The sequence below is a fragment of the Mugil cephalus genome, chromosome 11 (genome assembly GCF_022458985.1).
Source record: "Mugil cephalus isolate CIBA_MC_2020 chromosome 11, CIBA_Mcephalus_1.1, whole genome shotgun sequence".
In the NCBI taxonomy this organism is placed as follows: Eukaryota; Metazoa; Chordata; class Actinopteri; order Mugiliformes; family Mugilidae; genus Mugil; species Mugil cephalus.
In genome coordinates this window covers 8,562,208-8,578,810 of record NC_061780.1, presented here as the reverse complement: position 1 = coordinate 8,578,810, position 16,603 = coordinate 8,562,208, and the positions used below count along the sequence as shown (strand labels likewise).

Sequence of the window (16,603 nt, the reverse complement as noted above, 5' to 3'; positions counted from 1 at the left end):
TGAAGGTGTTGGATTGTAATTTGAACCACACACGTCATTTAACCCTTAATCACAAAGCCACATAAGCCAGTCATGGCTGTTTTAGTTACATCTGTGCATGCATTCACTTCCTCCAAGCAGTTTAATGTTCTTCTTTGATGAAGAAACTGAACCCAGCTCTGCTTTGACCGGCCTGTATTGGTTTCCTTTACTCTTTCTGTGTGTGGTTGATCACTGAGAATCTGCGATTATCTCCTGAGATCACTTTCCGTCTCTGTCCGTGCCTCCTCTCTTTCACAGCCGGGGGGTGAAAACGGATGGAACTGATGCTACAGATGGTCTGAGACGGGTTTACTGTGTCGACTCTGGTTAGGATTTCGGGACACCGTGTGCTGTAAATCTTGTTTTTTTTCTGGTATTCATTAACACACACAGAGTTCCCTTCAAATAACATATTCACAGTTATTTGCATAGAGTCACTTTACTTGTGTGTGTGTGTGTCTGTTCGGGGCATCAGAATACAAGCAATCTGCATTTTTTTGGTCAGGATCAGTTTCCAAACCCTCTCAAGTGGATTGCCATTAAGGCGTCATATCCTCTTTCTCCTCCTCAACCCGTTCTGTACTTCATCTTGAGTGCTGCCACCTATTTTAGACTATAGGATAATCAAAACTTGATGAGTGTGAGCAGGGGAATATGTCGAGAGAAGGGATTGGTATAGTATAGACTGAGCAACTTAACCTGTACAAGATATTTATGGAGCTTAATCCATTTGTGTGGTCATGTTGTCATGCGTCTCTTCCTTGCACTGACCAGGGATCTTGTGACTCCCGTTAAGGTGTCATCTCCTGTGAAGGTCCGGTCTCCTGAAGCGATGCCTGGGTGTCCTAATCTCAGGAACGGCCTGATCGTCACCAAACCCCTTATTAAATATTCACAGAGAACACAGGTGCCAAACTGGCTCTGTGCGTGTCCATCAGTCCGCCTCACCTTTGGAAGGGGGACAGTAGGTGTCTTAGGCTTGCTTGAGATTAAGAAGGACGAAAAACGGAAGAAGAGAGGGTTGGTTCTGTGAGCATCACTTTGATGGCAGTCAACAGCTGAGAGGAAAGTGGTGAAGTGGATTTGTCAGCATGGACCCTACGATCCTCCCCGTGGCCAACCTGGACGTGGACGTGGATCTGGGCTTTGCCCTCTTCTTCTTCTTCCTCCTCTGCTTCTTCTTGCTGGTGACTATTGTCCGCTGTGCTCAGATGGTGCTGGACCCGTACAGTGCCATCACTGTTACCACATACCAGGAGGAGCAAACAGAGGAATGATGGAGACCAGAGATGGAAAAATAAAATTCCACAAGTCAAAAAAATATTTTGAGACATTTCTTATGACTGAGTCAGGCTGGGAGGGCAGTGTTGCAACTGAAATATATTTTCCATCTTACTGATTTTTTTATTTTTTTTTTACTGAGTTCTCTACAAGCAGCATCTGCACCCTCCAGTGATGTAAGTACATGTAAGAAGACAGATCATACCTGTTTAGTGTTGAGTGTTTTCAAAAGACATGCCTAAAATAATTAGTTTATTCGTGCACAGTCCCACAAATGCAAAGTGGTGACATATCAGCCGGGCTACCTTTTCTACCAGCAATGTTTCCACAGAGGTTCATGTGCTCAATGTGAGTTCATATATTGATATTTATTTATGTAACTTCATCTTTACAGCTGGTAGTGGGAAAGCATACAGCTGATCTTTTGTGCTGAACCACAGAAAACAGAAAGGCTTACGTGTGATCTGTTCATCATACCACAATATACGGACAAAACCCAGACCCCTCCCTTCCACGCTAATGGAGCCCATATGTTTCAAATTTCTCAACGCATAACAGATGTCCGGTCCTTTCCTCCCATTTCTGCCACACGATGTTTTGGAGCTTTTGCACAAACTCTCGTGCAAGTTGCTGGTTACTGAATGAATTATGTAACCCTCATCTTTCCTGCAATTCATCAGTGGTGGTTCCAATTAATCCTGTTGTGGAAACCGACTAAAAGAACACAACAAATCATTTTTCTCCCTTAGATATGAATTTTCTGTTCACAAAACGTTCTTAATTTACTGGAAAAATCTACATTGCAATTTATTACCAGCTACTTAAACAGCATGGGGAAAAAAAGTAATATAGTTACAATAATTGTATAATTTTTTTTTATAATTTTTAGTTGTACTATATATATATATGAACGCTTTCAAAGCTGTGAATTTATAGTAATTATTAGCCATAATTAATAAACTAATAGTCCTCTGTGTCACATCAGGGTGATGTGGAAGCTGGTGTCAAGGGTTGATTGAGTGAACCTTCATTTATTCACATATCTTTTAATGATTAGATTAGATTCGTAACCGCTTGGCAGCGGTGTGTTTTTAAAGTGTCTGTTAAAGTGGCAGAAGAGAAAGGCGCCTATGGGTCAATACCATGTTTTAAACACCTTGATAATCCCCGGTGGGCGGAGCTGCCGTCTTGCAGAACACGAACAGCGCGGCCTTAACCCCGCCCACTTCGGTTACCCCGGGCTGCAAAACATGCACTCCTCCTCCTCGTAGTTAGCCTATAGCGTTAGCAAGCTAGCTAGCCTTCTTTTTCCGAGCAGGATGGAAAGCTGTGAGGGGTGAGTGATGTGTCTGTGGAAAGTTTGGGTTGTACCGCACGTTGTTTTTGATATGAGAACTGCAGACCACACTGCGCTGCTTGTTTTCCAACCTTGTGCATCAGTCATTGAGCAGAGGAGACGTTCTCCATGCTCCTGCTAAGCTAACGAGCTAGGCTGCACCAAGCAACACTTAAGTTTGTGTTTAACGTCTCTGTTTTAAAAGTGGTGTTAAGTTAGCAGGCACGTTTTCGGCTGAGATTAAACTAGAGGTTTTTAGAGTAACCCGGCTGAATTTTGATTCAGTTTGTCTCTTGCTGTGCTAAATAATAGAAATGCGATTCTTGATTTCCTTCCGACAGCCTATTTAGATAAACATATATAGTTATCGATCTCATCTGCACGAATGATTGATGTGTTTGTTTATTCCCTGTTGACTGTACTCTCTACCACTCTGAGTGTAAACAAAAGCCACCCTGCACACATACAGGCGGGATAAAATGGGAAAGCGTCTCTCCTTCCAGTCCCACTGAGTCAACTCCATCAGCTTCACTAGTTTGCATGTAGTAATGCTTTTGGAAATCTATTATTTTCACCGCAGACGAACATGCACCGTTGTGCTGCAACTCCGCACGTGTTAACACACGATTGGAGATGCAGTGTTTTGTTTTGTTTTTTATTATTTTTGGAGGTTGTGTTTATATGACAGGTAGCAGTGTAGAGATATTTACAGATGCATAAACGCGATACAGGTCATCATTTCCAGCAGTTATAAAACTAGGGCTGAGCATTTTGAGTCATTGTAAATATATGACTATGCTACCATACTGTACTACTACATACTGGCTTGCCCACTCGTCGTCCTCCAAATCATGGCTGTTAACCTATTCAGTTTATTTTACAAAGGTGTCAAAAAGGTTATCATTTAACTGTGTGATCATTTTGGATTAATTTTCACCAGTTTACATAATGAACTGGCAGGTGTGTGTACACTCTGTTGCTGATCGTTAACACACATAGCTAAAACATATGTAAACATGTAAATGTTATTATTATTTCTTTAAAAAATATTATTGCCAACAAAGTTTTTACAACTTGACTAAGACTGGAAACCGTCAGGTGAGAAAATAAGAATAATATGAGAGAAGAAGACTGCCAGTGAAATGACTGCATGTGAAACCTTTGGTGAAAGTCTGTAGAGAAGAATCCACTGACAAAGGCCCCGGGTTGAGATTGAGAAGGTGAGGTTGAGAGAGAACATACAGGCCCCAAATACTAAGATATTAGTAATGAGCGTCTGACAGTCTAACAGGTTTATCAAGGTGCAGATAGGAAGTCATCTCATTCAGCCTTTTTGTTTAAATTTAATTCACATATGCCTATACAGTTTTGCAATAATGTTGCATCATGCCTTTATCTTTATGATAGTTCCGGCAGCTGTAGATTGTGGTGAGTTGTGTTTCACAACTTTGCATTTGCACAACTTTGATTATATCCAAGGAGGAAGAGAAATATGAAGTGATCAACACTCACTTGTAATATATGGAGCAACTACATTAGACCCAATGTGCTCCAGCTTCTTAACACCTGTCAGTATAACTGTGTGTTGCTGTGTCTGTTATTTGTCCACAGTGAGTTTATCAGTGAGCGTAGGTTAAATTAATTTAATAGTGACACATCATTTGGATGTAGAGTGACTATTTGGCATGGCGTCAAATGGCCGGATGAGAGGCAAACTGAAAAGAGTGTGCCACTCCACTGCCAAATGAAGCCACTTTCATTTTTTCCACGTTGCCTTGTCAGAATGGAGGTGGAAGGCTGGGACTCCAGTCTGGAGGAAGAGCTGGGAATCACTCTGGACGAGCTGAAGAAGTGGATCGACGAGGCTGTGGAGAAGAGTGAAATTGTCCAGAAGAAGAAGGCTCAGTTGACAGAGCTTAAGGAATGGGTGGAGCAGAAAGAGGAGGAGGAGGCGAAGACAGAGATGCTCCTCAGTGACGCTAATCAGTGAGTGGTGTTTGTTTGTATAGAGCTGTGACTCCTCTATGTTGGGTTTTACATGTGTTATTAGCTACTGTGGAATTTGTCATTCTACTTTGAGCCTTTAAACAGCAAAAACAGCAGCATACACACAGATACTCAGTCAACATCTGACAGCTCTGCTCCTGACTTCATCTCATTTTATTGCTACTTACTTCCAGCCAGCACAGATTTTTTATACATTAATGACTTTAATGACCTACTATGATAATAGGCTGACCTCTCTCCTCCCAACTCTTATTCAGGTCCATATTAGAGTGTGAGAAACTGGTGAAGGCGACTTACCGTAAGAATGGTCTTGTGTACCGGGAGAGCAGCTCAGAAGATGAGGGCAGCGGAGGAGGCCCATTGTCTTCTGAGGTCATTGAGATTGATGATGATGACGATGATGACGTCATTGCTGTCGGCTTTTGTAAGTTGTGCAAGAAGAATTACAGCTCAGTGCTACTGTTCAGTGGGAATTATAATAAGTTCATATGTTGCCTGTTTCTCTTCTGTTCTTCACCTTCAGTGGTTCCACCAAAGAAGATTGTTACTCCGAGCAAAGATCCAGCGGTGAGGGCAACAAACACAACATCAGCTGTTCAGTTAACCCTCCTCATTAAGAAATATGCCCAGTACCTGGTTCAGAGCAGGTTTGATGTGCTGAACATTGGTGTTTCACTAAAGCTTTATCTGCTTTAAATTTCGCACGTTTTTCTGAGGTCTGAAACAACTGAAAAAGATCTTGTTGATGTCATATGTAAAACCATGTCTGGTAAAATGAGATGGAGTAAATATTTTGCCCCAAAGTAACTTTAGACTAAACTGTGTAGTTTTTTTAAAGCGTGATAGCGGAGAAGTTGAGATGAATCGATTTGGAAACATTTTTGTGTCTCACATTTTGCCTGTTTACATTAAGAATTTCATAATCATTAATTATTAACTGATGACATTTAATTTAAACATTGCCAGTATTCAAATTGATTTGTTTACATGATTTTCAGCACGATGAACAAATTCATTGTCTCTGTACTCTTTACTTATCTGTACTCATCCTGTCTCAGCTGACAGGGGGGTCAGGGTCCAGTCGGGGCTTGTGAACAGTCAATTACATGACTATGACGTATACATTTTACATTTGTTTTGCCAGTTAAAGGAGACCTCCGTAGTTCTGCAGAAAACCTCACAGCAGGTACAAAAGCTGGTCCAAATTGTCAACAGGTCTTCACCGGCTGGTTCGTTGGTCCGCACTACAGCACAGTCTTCAGCTCAGTCAGGTGAGCTACGTGTTGGCGTCCCTGTGAAAACTATTCACCCCATTGGATCTTTTCCCCTTTTATCGGTTTTGTAAATGGATATATCAATATCAATATATATTGATTTGTTTCTTATTAATAATTTACAGAAAAAAAGTCTTAAGTAAGCAAACAGATTTCTACACAGTAGTGTCAATTATTTAAAATATATATAATGTAAAATAAGTTATTGCAAGTAAGTATTGAGCACCTGAAGTCAACTAGAGCTCGTAGTCTTATAATAAGTGAAATGGAGATCATCTGAGTGCAGTGAATGTGTCTCAAGTGGCTCTAGTATAAAGACACATTCCTTCTCTGGAACGTCCAGTCACTGGTTAATTAGTATTTCTGGCTACAGTTACACCACAAAGACAAAAACAAATGCCACTGAGACATCTACTTCAGCAGCTAAGGTACATACCTATCCACCCAGAATCACAAGTCTTTAAGGGAATAAGTACTCGTGCAATCACCTATTTTGCATCATACATTTTTTATGAAGGGATATTCCTTTGTAGAAGTAGGTTTTCATTTACACTGTAAAGATTTTTTTTTTTGTAAATTCTTGTGAAAATATCAAATGTAGAGCAGATCAAATAAGTATTGAACTCATCACAATTTTCATAGTAAGCTGTACAGTCTCCTCCAAAAGTATTGGAACAGCAAGGCAAATTCCCTTGTTTTTGTTGTTCACTGAAGACATTTGGGTTTAAGATCAAAATATGAGTATGAGACAAGAGTTCAGAATGTCAGCTTTTATTTCCTGGTATTTACATCTTGATGTCTTAAACAATTTGGGACATACCACCCTTTGTTTGAACCCACCCATTTTTCAAGTTAGCAAAACTATTGGAACATGTGACTGACTGGTGTTTCTTGTTGACTAGGTGTTGCCTTTAAGGTGGATTGTTTAAACATTAAATAGCTCTGCATGACTAGCCTACTTTTTGGCATGGGTTGAAACCTATAAAGTATGCATTACTTGTTAGAGAGGATAAACCAACATAAAGACCAGAGAGTTGTCTATGGGAGAAAAGCAAGCCATTTTCCAGCTGAGAAAAGAAGGAAAATCAATCAGAGCCATTGGACAAACATTGGGCATAGCAAGCACAACAATTTGGAACATCCTGAATAAGAACGAAACCACTGCTGTACTGAGCAACAGACGTCGAACAGTTCGGCCAAGGAAAACAACGGTAGTTCACGAGAGAAATATTGCAAGAGCTGTGAAGAAAACCCCCAAAACATCAGTAAGTGACATCACCAACGACCTCCACAGTGCAGGGGTGACTGTATCACAATCCACTGTTCGAAGAAGACTCCAAAAGCAGAAATATAGAGGCCACATCAAAAGATGCAAACCATCATCAGTAGTAGGAATCGGAAGGTCAGGTTGAAATTTGCAAAGAAACACAGAGATGAGCTGCAAAAGTTGTGGAACACAAACCTAAGGACTGATGAGACCAAGATTAATCTCTACCAAAGTGATGGAAAGGCCCAGGTGTGGAGAAAGAAAGGAACTGTTTATGAACCGAAGCATACAAGCTCATCTGTGAAGCATGGTGGAGGTAATGTCATGGCTTGGGCGTGCATGGCCGCTCCTGGAACAGGCTCATTAATACAGTGGGGGAAATAAGTATTTGATCCCCTGCTGAATTTGTAAGTTTGCCCACTTCCATAGAAATGATCAGACTCTGGTTTTTATGGTTGTTTACTGGTTATGGGTATAGACAGAATATCAATCGAAAATGCATAAAAAACACACAATCTAAAAGTTATAAATTGTTATGTATTTTATTAAGGGAAATAAGTATTTGATCCCCAACAATTCACTTAGAATTCAGGCTCCTACAGATTGGCTGGTGCGCATGTGGCACACAGCTGTGCTCAGTCAACTAATTACCAATACTCCTGATCTTAACTCGTCATGTATATAAAGCACACCTGCTCTAAGAATCAGTTTCTTCCATTCCAACTTCTACAGCACCATGGGCAAGACCAAAGAGCTGTCAAAAGATGTCAGGGACAAGATTGTAGACCTGCACAAGGCTGGTATAGGTTACAAAACCATCAGCAAAAGGCTTGGTGAGAAGGTGACAACTATTGGTGCCATTATTCGCAAGTGGAAGACCCATAAAAGGACCATCAACTGTCCTCGGTCTGGAGCTCCCCGCAAAATCTCGCCTCATGGAGTGAGGATGATGATGAGAAAGGTGAGGGAGCAGCCTAAAACAACACGGCAGGAGCTTGTTAATGATCTGGAAGCAGTTGGGACCTCCGTCACCAAGAAAACAGTTGGCAACACACTGCGCCGTTATGGATTGAACTCTTGCAGTGCCCGCAAGGTCCCCCTGCTCAAGAAGGCACATGTACAGGCCCGCCTTAAGTTTGCCAGTGAACATCTAAATGACTCAGAGAAGGCTTGGGAGAAAGTGCTGTGGTCTGACGAAACCAAAGTTGAGCTATTTGGCATTAACTCGACCCGCCGTGTTTGGAGGATGAAAAAACGTGAGTATGACCCAAAGAACACCATACCCACAGTTAAGCATGGAGGTGGAAACATCATGTTTTGGGGCTGTTTTTCAGCAAAGGGTACAGGGCAACTTCACCGCATTATGGGGCCAATGAATGCAGCCATGTACTGTAACATCTTGGACAAAAACCTTCTTTCCTCAGCAAGAACACTGAAGATGCCTCGTGGGTGGGTTTTCCAACATGACAATGACCCAAAACATACTGCCAGGACAACAAAGGAGTGGCTCAAGAAGAAGCATATTAAGGTCATGGAGTGGCCTAGTCAGTCTCCAGACCTTAACCCGATCGAAAACCTGTGGAGGGAGCTGAAGCTCCGAGTTTCCAAGAGGCAGCCAAGAAACTTGAAGGATTTAGAGACTGTCTGTAAAGATGAATGGGCCAAAATCCCTCCTGCGCTGTGTGCAAACCTGGTGACCAACTACAAGAAACGTCTCATCGCTGTGCTTGCCAACAAAGGTTTCTCTACAAAGTACTGACTTGTGTTGTGCTTGGGGATCAAATACTTAATAAAAGAGGTCCTTAATAAAATACATAACAATTTATAACTTTTAGATTGTGTGTTTTTTATGCATTTTCGACTGATATTCTGTCTATACCCATAACCAGTAAACAACCATAAAAACCAGAGTCTGATCATTTCTATGGAAGTGGGCAAACTTACAAATTCAGCAGGGGATCAAATACTTATTTCCCCCACTGTATTTATTGATGATGTAACTGGTGACGGTAACAGCAGAATGAATTCCGAAGGGTACAGAAATATTTTGTCTGCCAATTTACGGAGAAATTTCATCATGCAGCAGGACAAAACTCCAATGTCTTCAATGAACAACAAAAACAAGGGAATTTGCCATGCTGTTCCAATACTTTTGGAGGAGACTGTATATCCACCATGATTCCATTTGTAAAGGGAGAAAACATCCAAGGTGAATGCTTTGTCACTGTAGACTAAAGAGTTTACCTGATACTCATGTGTTTTACTGCTCTTCCCCCTCAGGTGTTCCGGGTTCGGCGCCTGCTGTGTTTGTGTCCCAAGTTTCATCTCAGTCAATGACTCAGCCGAACCCTAAAATACCAGAAGACGAGCTTAAAGTCGGGATGAGCATTCTGGGAAAGAAACGCACCAAGACGTGGCACAGAGGAGATCTGGTTGCTATCAACTCTGTTGGTACGTTACCAGAGCGTTTTCTTCTTTCTCTTTAAGGTTTAAGGTCTCTACTGTGTCCTTAATGCCACACACCCCTTTCTGTATCTAGGAAATGGTGTCGTCAAGTATAAAGTAAAGTTTGATAAAGGCAAGAGTCTGCTGTCTGGAAATCATGTGGCGTTTGACTATAACCCGACCCTGGAGAGTCTGTACGTGGGGGCTCGTGTAGTCGCCAAGTACAAGGACGGCAACCAGGAGTGGCTCTATGCTGGGGTAGTAGCAGAGATGCCAAACAACAAGAACCGCATGAGGTGGGTGGACAAAAATGTGGAGATGCGTGCTGACTGCCCATTGCGTCGTTAACGTCCTTGTGTGTCTTTCAGGTTTCTGATCTTCTTTGATGATGGCTACGCTTCATATGTCACACTACCTGAGCTCTTCCCTGTTTGTCGACCATGTAAGAAACTGATTCTGAGGTGGTCCAAAAACACGTATTTGTTGGCGTATTGGTTTAAAAATGTGTGACGTTACTCTTGTTTTCGCAGTAAAACGTACTTGGGAGGACATAGAGGATGCATCTTGTCGAGACTTCATCGAGGAGTACATCACTGCCTATCCCAGCAGGCCGATGGTGTTGCTAAAGGTCGGACAGATAATCAAGACAGAGTGGGAGGGAACATGGTGGAAGAGCAAAGTGGAGGAGGTGGATGGCAGCTTGGTCAAGATCCTGTTTTTGGTACGTCTGTACAAACCCTGCACGTATTTATTATTTAGAAAACAAGTAGAATGAAATGTTTTCCATTTTTGTCAGTGGATAATAGCTAATCAGAAACAGGACTGAATTCTGTTTTTAGATTAAAATCTAATTCAGTGACCTACAACATTAGTATAATCATGCTCTTTTTTCAGAACAGGTTTTCTGTTGTTTTCAATTTTCTTTTGTTTCTTTAATTTGTGTCTATTTTGACAAAAAGTTAGTAGTAGCATCAGTTAACAGAGTAATCTGTCCCTTAATCAGGATGATAAGAGGAGTGAGTGGATCTACAGAGGATCAACCAGGCTGGAGCCGATGTTCAATCTGAAGATGACCACAGCAAACACCCAGGAGAAGAAGCTGGCTGGCCAGCAGAGGACAAGACCTAACATGGGTAATCAACAAACACATACATACGTGTATCCGCACACAGATGCCCATTACTGCCTGTACAAAGTGTTCCTCTTCAATGCATCATTAATGTGTGCTAGTAAATGCATGATGACAGTATTTCTTGACATCTTTTTAAATCTCTAGGGGCGTTAAGGAGTAAAGGCCCAGTAGTGCAGTACACTAGTGACGGGCACATTGGAGCCTCCCCAGTCAAAATGCCACAGGCCCCACCCAGCCAGCCTTCACCCACACTACAACAGGAGCAGCGTCCACAGCCTCAGCAGCCCCCACAGCCCCAACAACCTCAACAAACCCAACAAACCCCTCAGCCCACCAGTGTTCCACAGGCTCCACGTGTTGAGTGAGTTTATCGCACTTAATATGTTACAGACCCTGCTACTGTTATATTGTTCAAAGGTACGAAGCTACGGTAGAATTTCTCATTTAAAAGTCAGAGTAAGATCTGAGGTGTTTCAGAACTTCATGTAATCTATGATGATACCAGCCAAACTGTTTTCATGATGCTGCACGTTTGCGGTGCCTTTCCAGTTCAGTTTTGCAATTTTCTGCGACTCTAATATAGTGCAGTAAAAATATGCATGGTCAGATGATTAGTTGGTTAGAATAGAATTATGATGCTTTGGAAATGTAAACAAAGACTATGAAAGAAAAATGTCTGCAGTTCCTAAATGTGTGATATGATATTCTTGTTCAATCCTTTAAATTAAAACTAAAAGTGTATTTCCAGACCTTAAACTGGGCTTGTTCAACCCTTACGTTAACATCCAGTCTGGGCAGTTCATTTGCAAGTGGTTGTCTTTAAGTGGCCGTGTTCCCACCTGTCATTAAAATGCCTCTTGAGCCCATATGTAATAAGTTCAAGATGACGTATATAATGTAATAGCAGTTGGATACTTGTGGCATTTACTTAACTTTGTTCCTTCTCTTTGCCTTCTTCAAGGAATAAGCATCAAATGGCAAAGAAGAGTACGTCTCCATTTATTCCCGGGGTGGGAGGTACACATGCCTCTAAAGTCATGCAGTCACTTGCTTCCAGTTCCAGCAACCTCCCAAGGTGAGTTTACTGGAAAAATCTGATGGACTAATTCAGGTTTATAGGCACATTAGAACATATTAATCTCACTCTTTGTCATTTCCTCTTTGTTTGTCCATACATAGTGCAAGAATATTGAGTCCCCCAAATACTCCTACACCCACGTTGGTACAGACGTATCAGAGACAGTTGCCCTCTCTGGCTCCCGCCCCTCCTGCTATAACCCACACCATGGCCACCATCCCTCACCAGCCCTCGTACCGCGCACCGACAGATCGCATCTTCTACCTGACACACAGTTGTCAGCCTGCCTGCTTGAATCGCGTCCGACCGCCAAAACCGGACATTCACAGAGGAAAGAACCCCCTCCTCACGCCCTTGCTGTATGACTTTAGACGTATGACAGGACGACGTAAAGTCAATCGCAAGGTAAATATGAACGGCAGCATAAATCGGGAACCTAAAATGATCTTGTTGCGTTTTTCTCGGATAACCGTTCCTTTTTCCACCCCTTAGATGTCTTTCCATGTGATCTACAAGGCTCCGTGTGGACTTTGCCTGCGTAATATGAGCGAGATACAGAACTACCTTTTCCAAACGCGCTGTGACTTTATATTCTTAGAGATGTTTTGTCTGGACCCCTACGTGCTCGTGGATCGGCCTTTCCAGCCACAAAGGCCGTTCTATTACATTCTAGACATCACTGGTGGAAAGGAGGACATCCCACTTTCCTGCGTCAATGAGATTGATACCACTCCTCCGCCTAATGTAAAATACAGTAAGTAGCTTGAATGAGAAACATCAGCTTCGTTGTTTTACAATTTCATTTTTATTCTGTCCTGTGGTTACTGCTTAATCCTCCTGTAGTCCTTTATTTTCCTGTTTACCTCCACATACAGCTGACTGATGTGCTACCTGCTCCTACTTTGAATAATGATGTTGGACTAAGTAATTATTCAGAGACTAATGATCTTTTCTTTTCTTCAAGGCAAAGAACGTATTCCTGAAGATGGAGTATTTATCAACACCAGTCCAGATTTCCTGGTTGGCTGTGATTGCACCGATGGCTGTCGAGACAAGTTTGTGAAACTAATTCATCTTTTTTTCTTATTGCTAACTGTCTGGAGTAATGTCTTTGGGTCTTAATCTGTTTCATATCTTGATTACAGGTCCAAATGTTCTTGCCACCAGCTGACTCTTCAGGCTACAGCTTGTACACCTGGGGGACAGGTTAACCCCAACGCAGGATATTTGCACAAGCGATTAGAGGAGTGTCTGCCCACAGGGTGAGACATTGGACACGCACACACACTGAACCAAAGCAATTCGTACTTATGATGTACTTGCTCATTATCAGTCCTCATGAGAAGATAATGACTGCTGAGTAGAGCTGATTTGGTGTCTGGCTCTTGGTCTAAATGTTCCTTCCCGTGTCTCTCCCAGGATCTACGAGTGTAATAAAAGGTGTAAATGTTGTGCTCAAATGTGCACTAATCGGCTGGTGCAGCATGGCCTGCAGGTCCGTCTTCAACTCTTTAAAACCCAGAACAAAGGTTGGGGCATCCGATGTCTGGATGATGTGGCCAAGGGCTCTTTTGTCTGCATTTATGCTGGTGAGGAACAGACTTAGACAGGCATAGATGTTTGAGAACAGGGAGGTGCAGACCTCTTCCTAGGTTGTTTTTGGACGGATGTCATCTATCTTTTATTTTTGGAACTTTTTCAGGTAAAATCTTGACTGATGACTTTGCGGACAAAGAAGGTCTAGAGATGGGCGATGAGTATTTTGCTAACCTGGATCACATAGAGAGTGTGGAGAACTTCAAGGAGGGCTATGAGAGCGAGGCTCACTGTTCAGATAGCGAGGGAAGCGGCGTGGACGTTTCCAGGATTAAAATCCAGCCGTCTGCATTAGTTTCTTCTAACACCGTGGGCCGACTGTCCAAAAACGGTGAGTCCAAACTCAAAGGTGACCTGTGTTGATTCTCTGTGGTTCCGGCTGATATTCTCCTTCTCAACACGGTCCTTCACTTTTGTATCTCACAGCTCAAAGCTCAAGCTCATCGGGCGAGAGCAATGAGGACGAGGACAAGGACTCTAAGAGCGACGAAGAAAGCGACAGTTCAGACGACACATTCGTGAAGGAAAGCTGCTTCAGCTCCAGCTCCGTGTGGAGGAGTTACACCACACGTGGGCAGGTCAAGGGAAACAAGGAAGGTGAGGCGGTGGCATCGCAAAGGAAAAGATGGGTTTTTATTTAACGGTTTACAAGAAATAGAAATAGCCTGTGTTCATGGACAGGTTTAGTTCATTCATATGGCAGCAGCTTAAAAGTAATAAGTTTGTACTCTAAGTTGTGCGTCAGTGGGTTCACAACGATACGCCCATTATAATCTGTGTAAAAGCTTGTATGTGTTGACTCATATATATTTTTTTTTCTTGGAAAGTTAGTAAACATGAATATAAATGGAAATGTTAATGCCAGAATACTTAAGAGAATCTGCCTCACTTCAGTTTTTATTTGGTTCGACTTGATTATAATATATTAGCATTTATCAAACTTCATCTGAGACTCTGGGAGCTTGCGGCTGATTTTTCTTTTCAACATAGAGGTCATCATTATTTTGCAGGCCTAGTCAACAGCAGATTTCTCTCTCTTTTTTTTTTTTTTTAAAGAGTTGAGAGTTAAGTGCTTACTTTGGCAGTGCACTTCTTTCTGAGACTCACCTGTCAAATTATGGAAAACATATTTAAGCTTTTCTCGTTCTGTTTCCTTTGGAACAACTACAGTGTTAGCTTGGTTTGAAAAACCGTGTTGTCTCCTCACTCTTGCCTTAGGGAGTCAGGATAGTAAAGATGGATTGAATACCCCAGGAACTGACAGTGAGAAGCCGCCATCCATGCCGGAGGAGACGGGTAAAAGTAAAGTGGCTTCCTGGCTAACAAGCCAGGGCCTGAAGAAGGTGAGTAAAGAAAATCCAGAGCAAGACTAATGTTTCATGGCACTGAGACGTTCATTAGTGATACAGGGAGGAAAGCGTGTTCTGTCCAGAGTAACCAAGCTACCTTACACAGAGATGAAAATGTGTTACTAGTATAATGGTAAAAGGTGACTTTCTTTAATTCAAGGTGATTTGGATGATAATAAAAAAAAACAAATAATCTTTACTTGTCTATTTTCTGTCACAGGAAACTGGAGAGAGCAAGAGGTGTGTTAAAAAATAAACATGTTTTATGTAATTGTAATTCATAGATCAGTAACATCACCAAACACCACATTGCTCTTAAGAGATTAATTTGCTTTAAATCTTTTGCAGTCAAACAAAGACTGAAATGGGAAAGAAGCAGGATGTGATGACTCTGTCTGACAGTGATGATGTTCAGACCATTAGCTCAGGGTCTGAAGACAACAAGGAGAGAGAGAAAGTCACTACAGGTAAACGGTGTAGCCGAGGAAACCACCACATTCATCACAACCATGTTGCTTTGATAATTTTCTCATTATTTTCTTGTTTTTTCTTGCTTTTCTCACTCAGGTGTGACTAAAAAGCAGGTAGCAGTGAAATCTACTCGTGGCATTGCCCTGAAAACCAGCCACGGTCTGATGGTGAAAACAGGTGCCCCTGGAGGCATGGGGGGGCCGGGGGCTCAGGGAGGAAAAAGTGGACCACAGGGGCAGAGTGGAGGAGGTGGAGAAAACGCTTCCAAAAACACCCGCCTGTTCTTTGATGGTGAAGAGTCCTGTTACATCATTGATGCCAAGGTGGAAGGAAACCTGGGCCGATACCTCAACGTACGAAACGCTGCACTGAATATTTCACTACATCCGTTGTACGTCGCTGAAATGCTACTGTTTGGTTCTTATATTGTCTCTGTTATCTTTCTCTGATACAGCACAGCTGTAGTCCTAACCTTTTCGTCCAGAATGTGTTTGTGGACACACACGACTTGAGGTTCCCATGGGTTGCTTTCTTTGCTAGCAAGTGAGTTCACAGATCTTTTAATATCATTGTGTTTTTAAACCATCTCAGGACATTGAGTGCAACAGGCTGCACATGTGAGTATGTGTTGTTTAAAGTGGCAAGGGGAAAAAATAGATAGGATCCACATATTTAATCACACATGTGAACCAGCACAGTGATTTGTAGTGCTTAAAACACTTCTCTATAATCTATAATCACAACACTTCTTTTACATGTCCATTGTGTGCAGTTGCTTTTCCAGGAGAGGATCAGCTTTCCGCACGGACTCGTGTCTCTAGATTGTCTCTGTGTTAACATGCTCTCTTGTTGATTTACCTGCTTGTCTTTGTGCAGGCGGATCCGGGCCGGCACCGAGCTGACCTGGGACTATAACTATGAGGTGGGCAGCGTGGAGGGTAAAGTTTTGCTCTGCTGCTGCGGATCCACCGAGTGCAGAGGAAGACTACTGTGAGCCAGCTGGGCCTCTACTGTATCTGTAGGAAGTTACAAAGAGTTCTTTTAGTACTGTACCTTTGTTTTGTTAAGCTGTACTATACATTTAATTATAGTTTTGTTTGCCTTTTTTTTTGTATGAGTTTGTTTCCTGGTTTATTTTATGTTCTGTGTTTTCACGTCTGAATGAAGTTGAATTTCTGTGAATCGACCAAACATCTGGGAAAAGACAAACCTTTCAAATAAGTGTCAATCAACCCAATAAAGTATAAACTGATTTTTTTTTATATACCACTGGGCTTATTTTTGTATTTGAATTAATTTACTGACACAAGTTTTGCGTGTTATTTAAAATGTGAGGCTTGTATTTG

General features: G+C 42.0%; 1 protein-coding gene across 1 annotated transcript; it reads left to right on the top strand.

Annotated features, from left to right (window-relative positions):
* The first annotated feature begins 2,504 nt into the window (after positions 1–2,504).
* On the top strand, positions 2,505–16,523 carry setdb1b (SET domain bifurcated histone lysine methyltransferase 1b). Its single transcript, XM_047599554.1, has 25 exons — positions 2,505–2,638; positions 4,421–4,624; positions 4,903–5,069; positions 5,169–5,212; positions 5,790–5,916; positions 9,467–9,637; positions 9,726–9,927; positions 10,000–10,073; positions 10,162–10,352; positions 10,635–10,764; positions 10,908–11,124; positions 11,725–11,838; positions 11,943–12,246; positions 12,334–12,595; positions 12,806–12,896; positions 12,987–13,103; positions 13,261–13,430; positions 13,544–13,768; positions 13,864–14,034; positions 14,656–14,780; positions 15,007–15,026; positions 15,135–15,253; positions 15,354–15,610; positions 15,712–15,800; positions 16,134–16,523. The coding sequence occupies exons 1-25, from the start codon at positions 2,622–2,624 to the stop codon at positions 16,249–16,251; spliced, it is 3,726 nt and encodes a 1,241-aa protein (XP_047455510.1). The 5' UTR covers positions 2,505–2,621; the 3' UTR covers positions 16,252–16,523.
* The last annotated feature ends 80 nt before the right edge of the window (positions 16,524–16,603 follow it).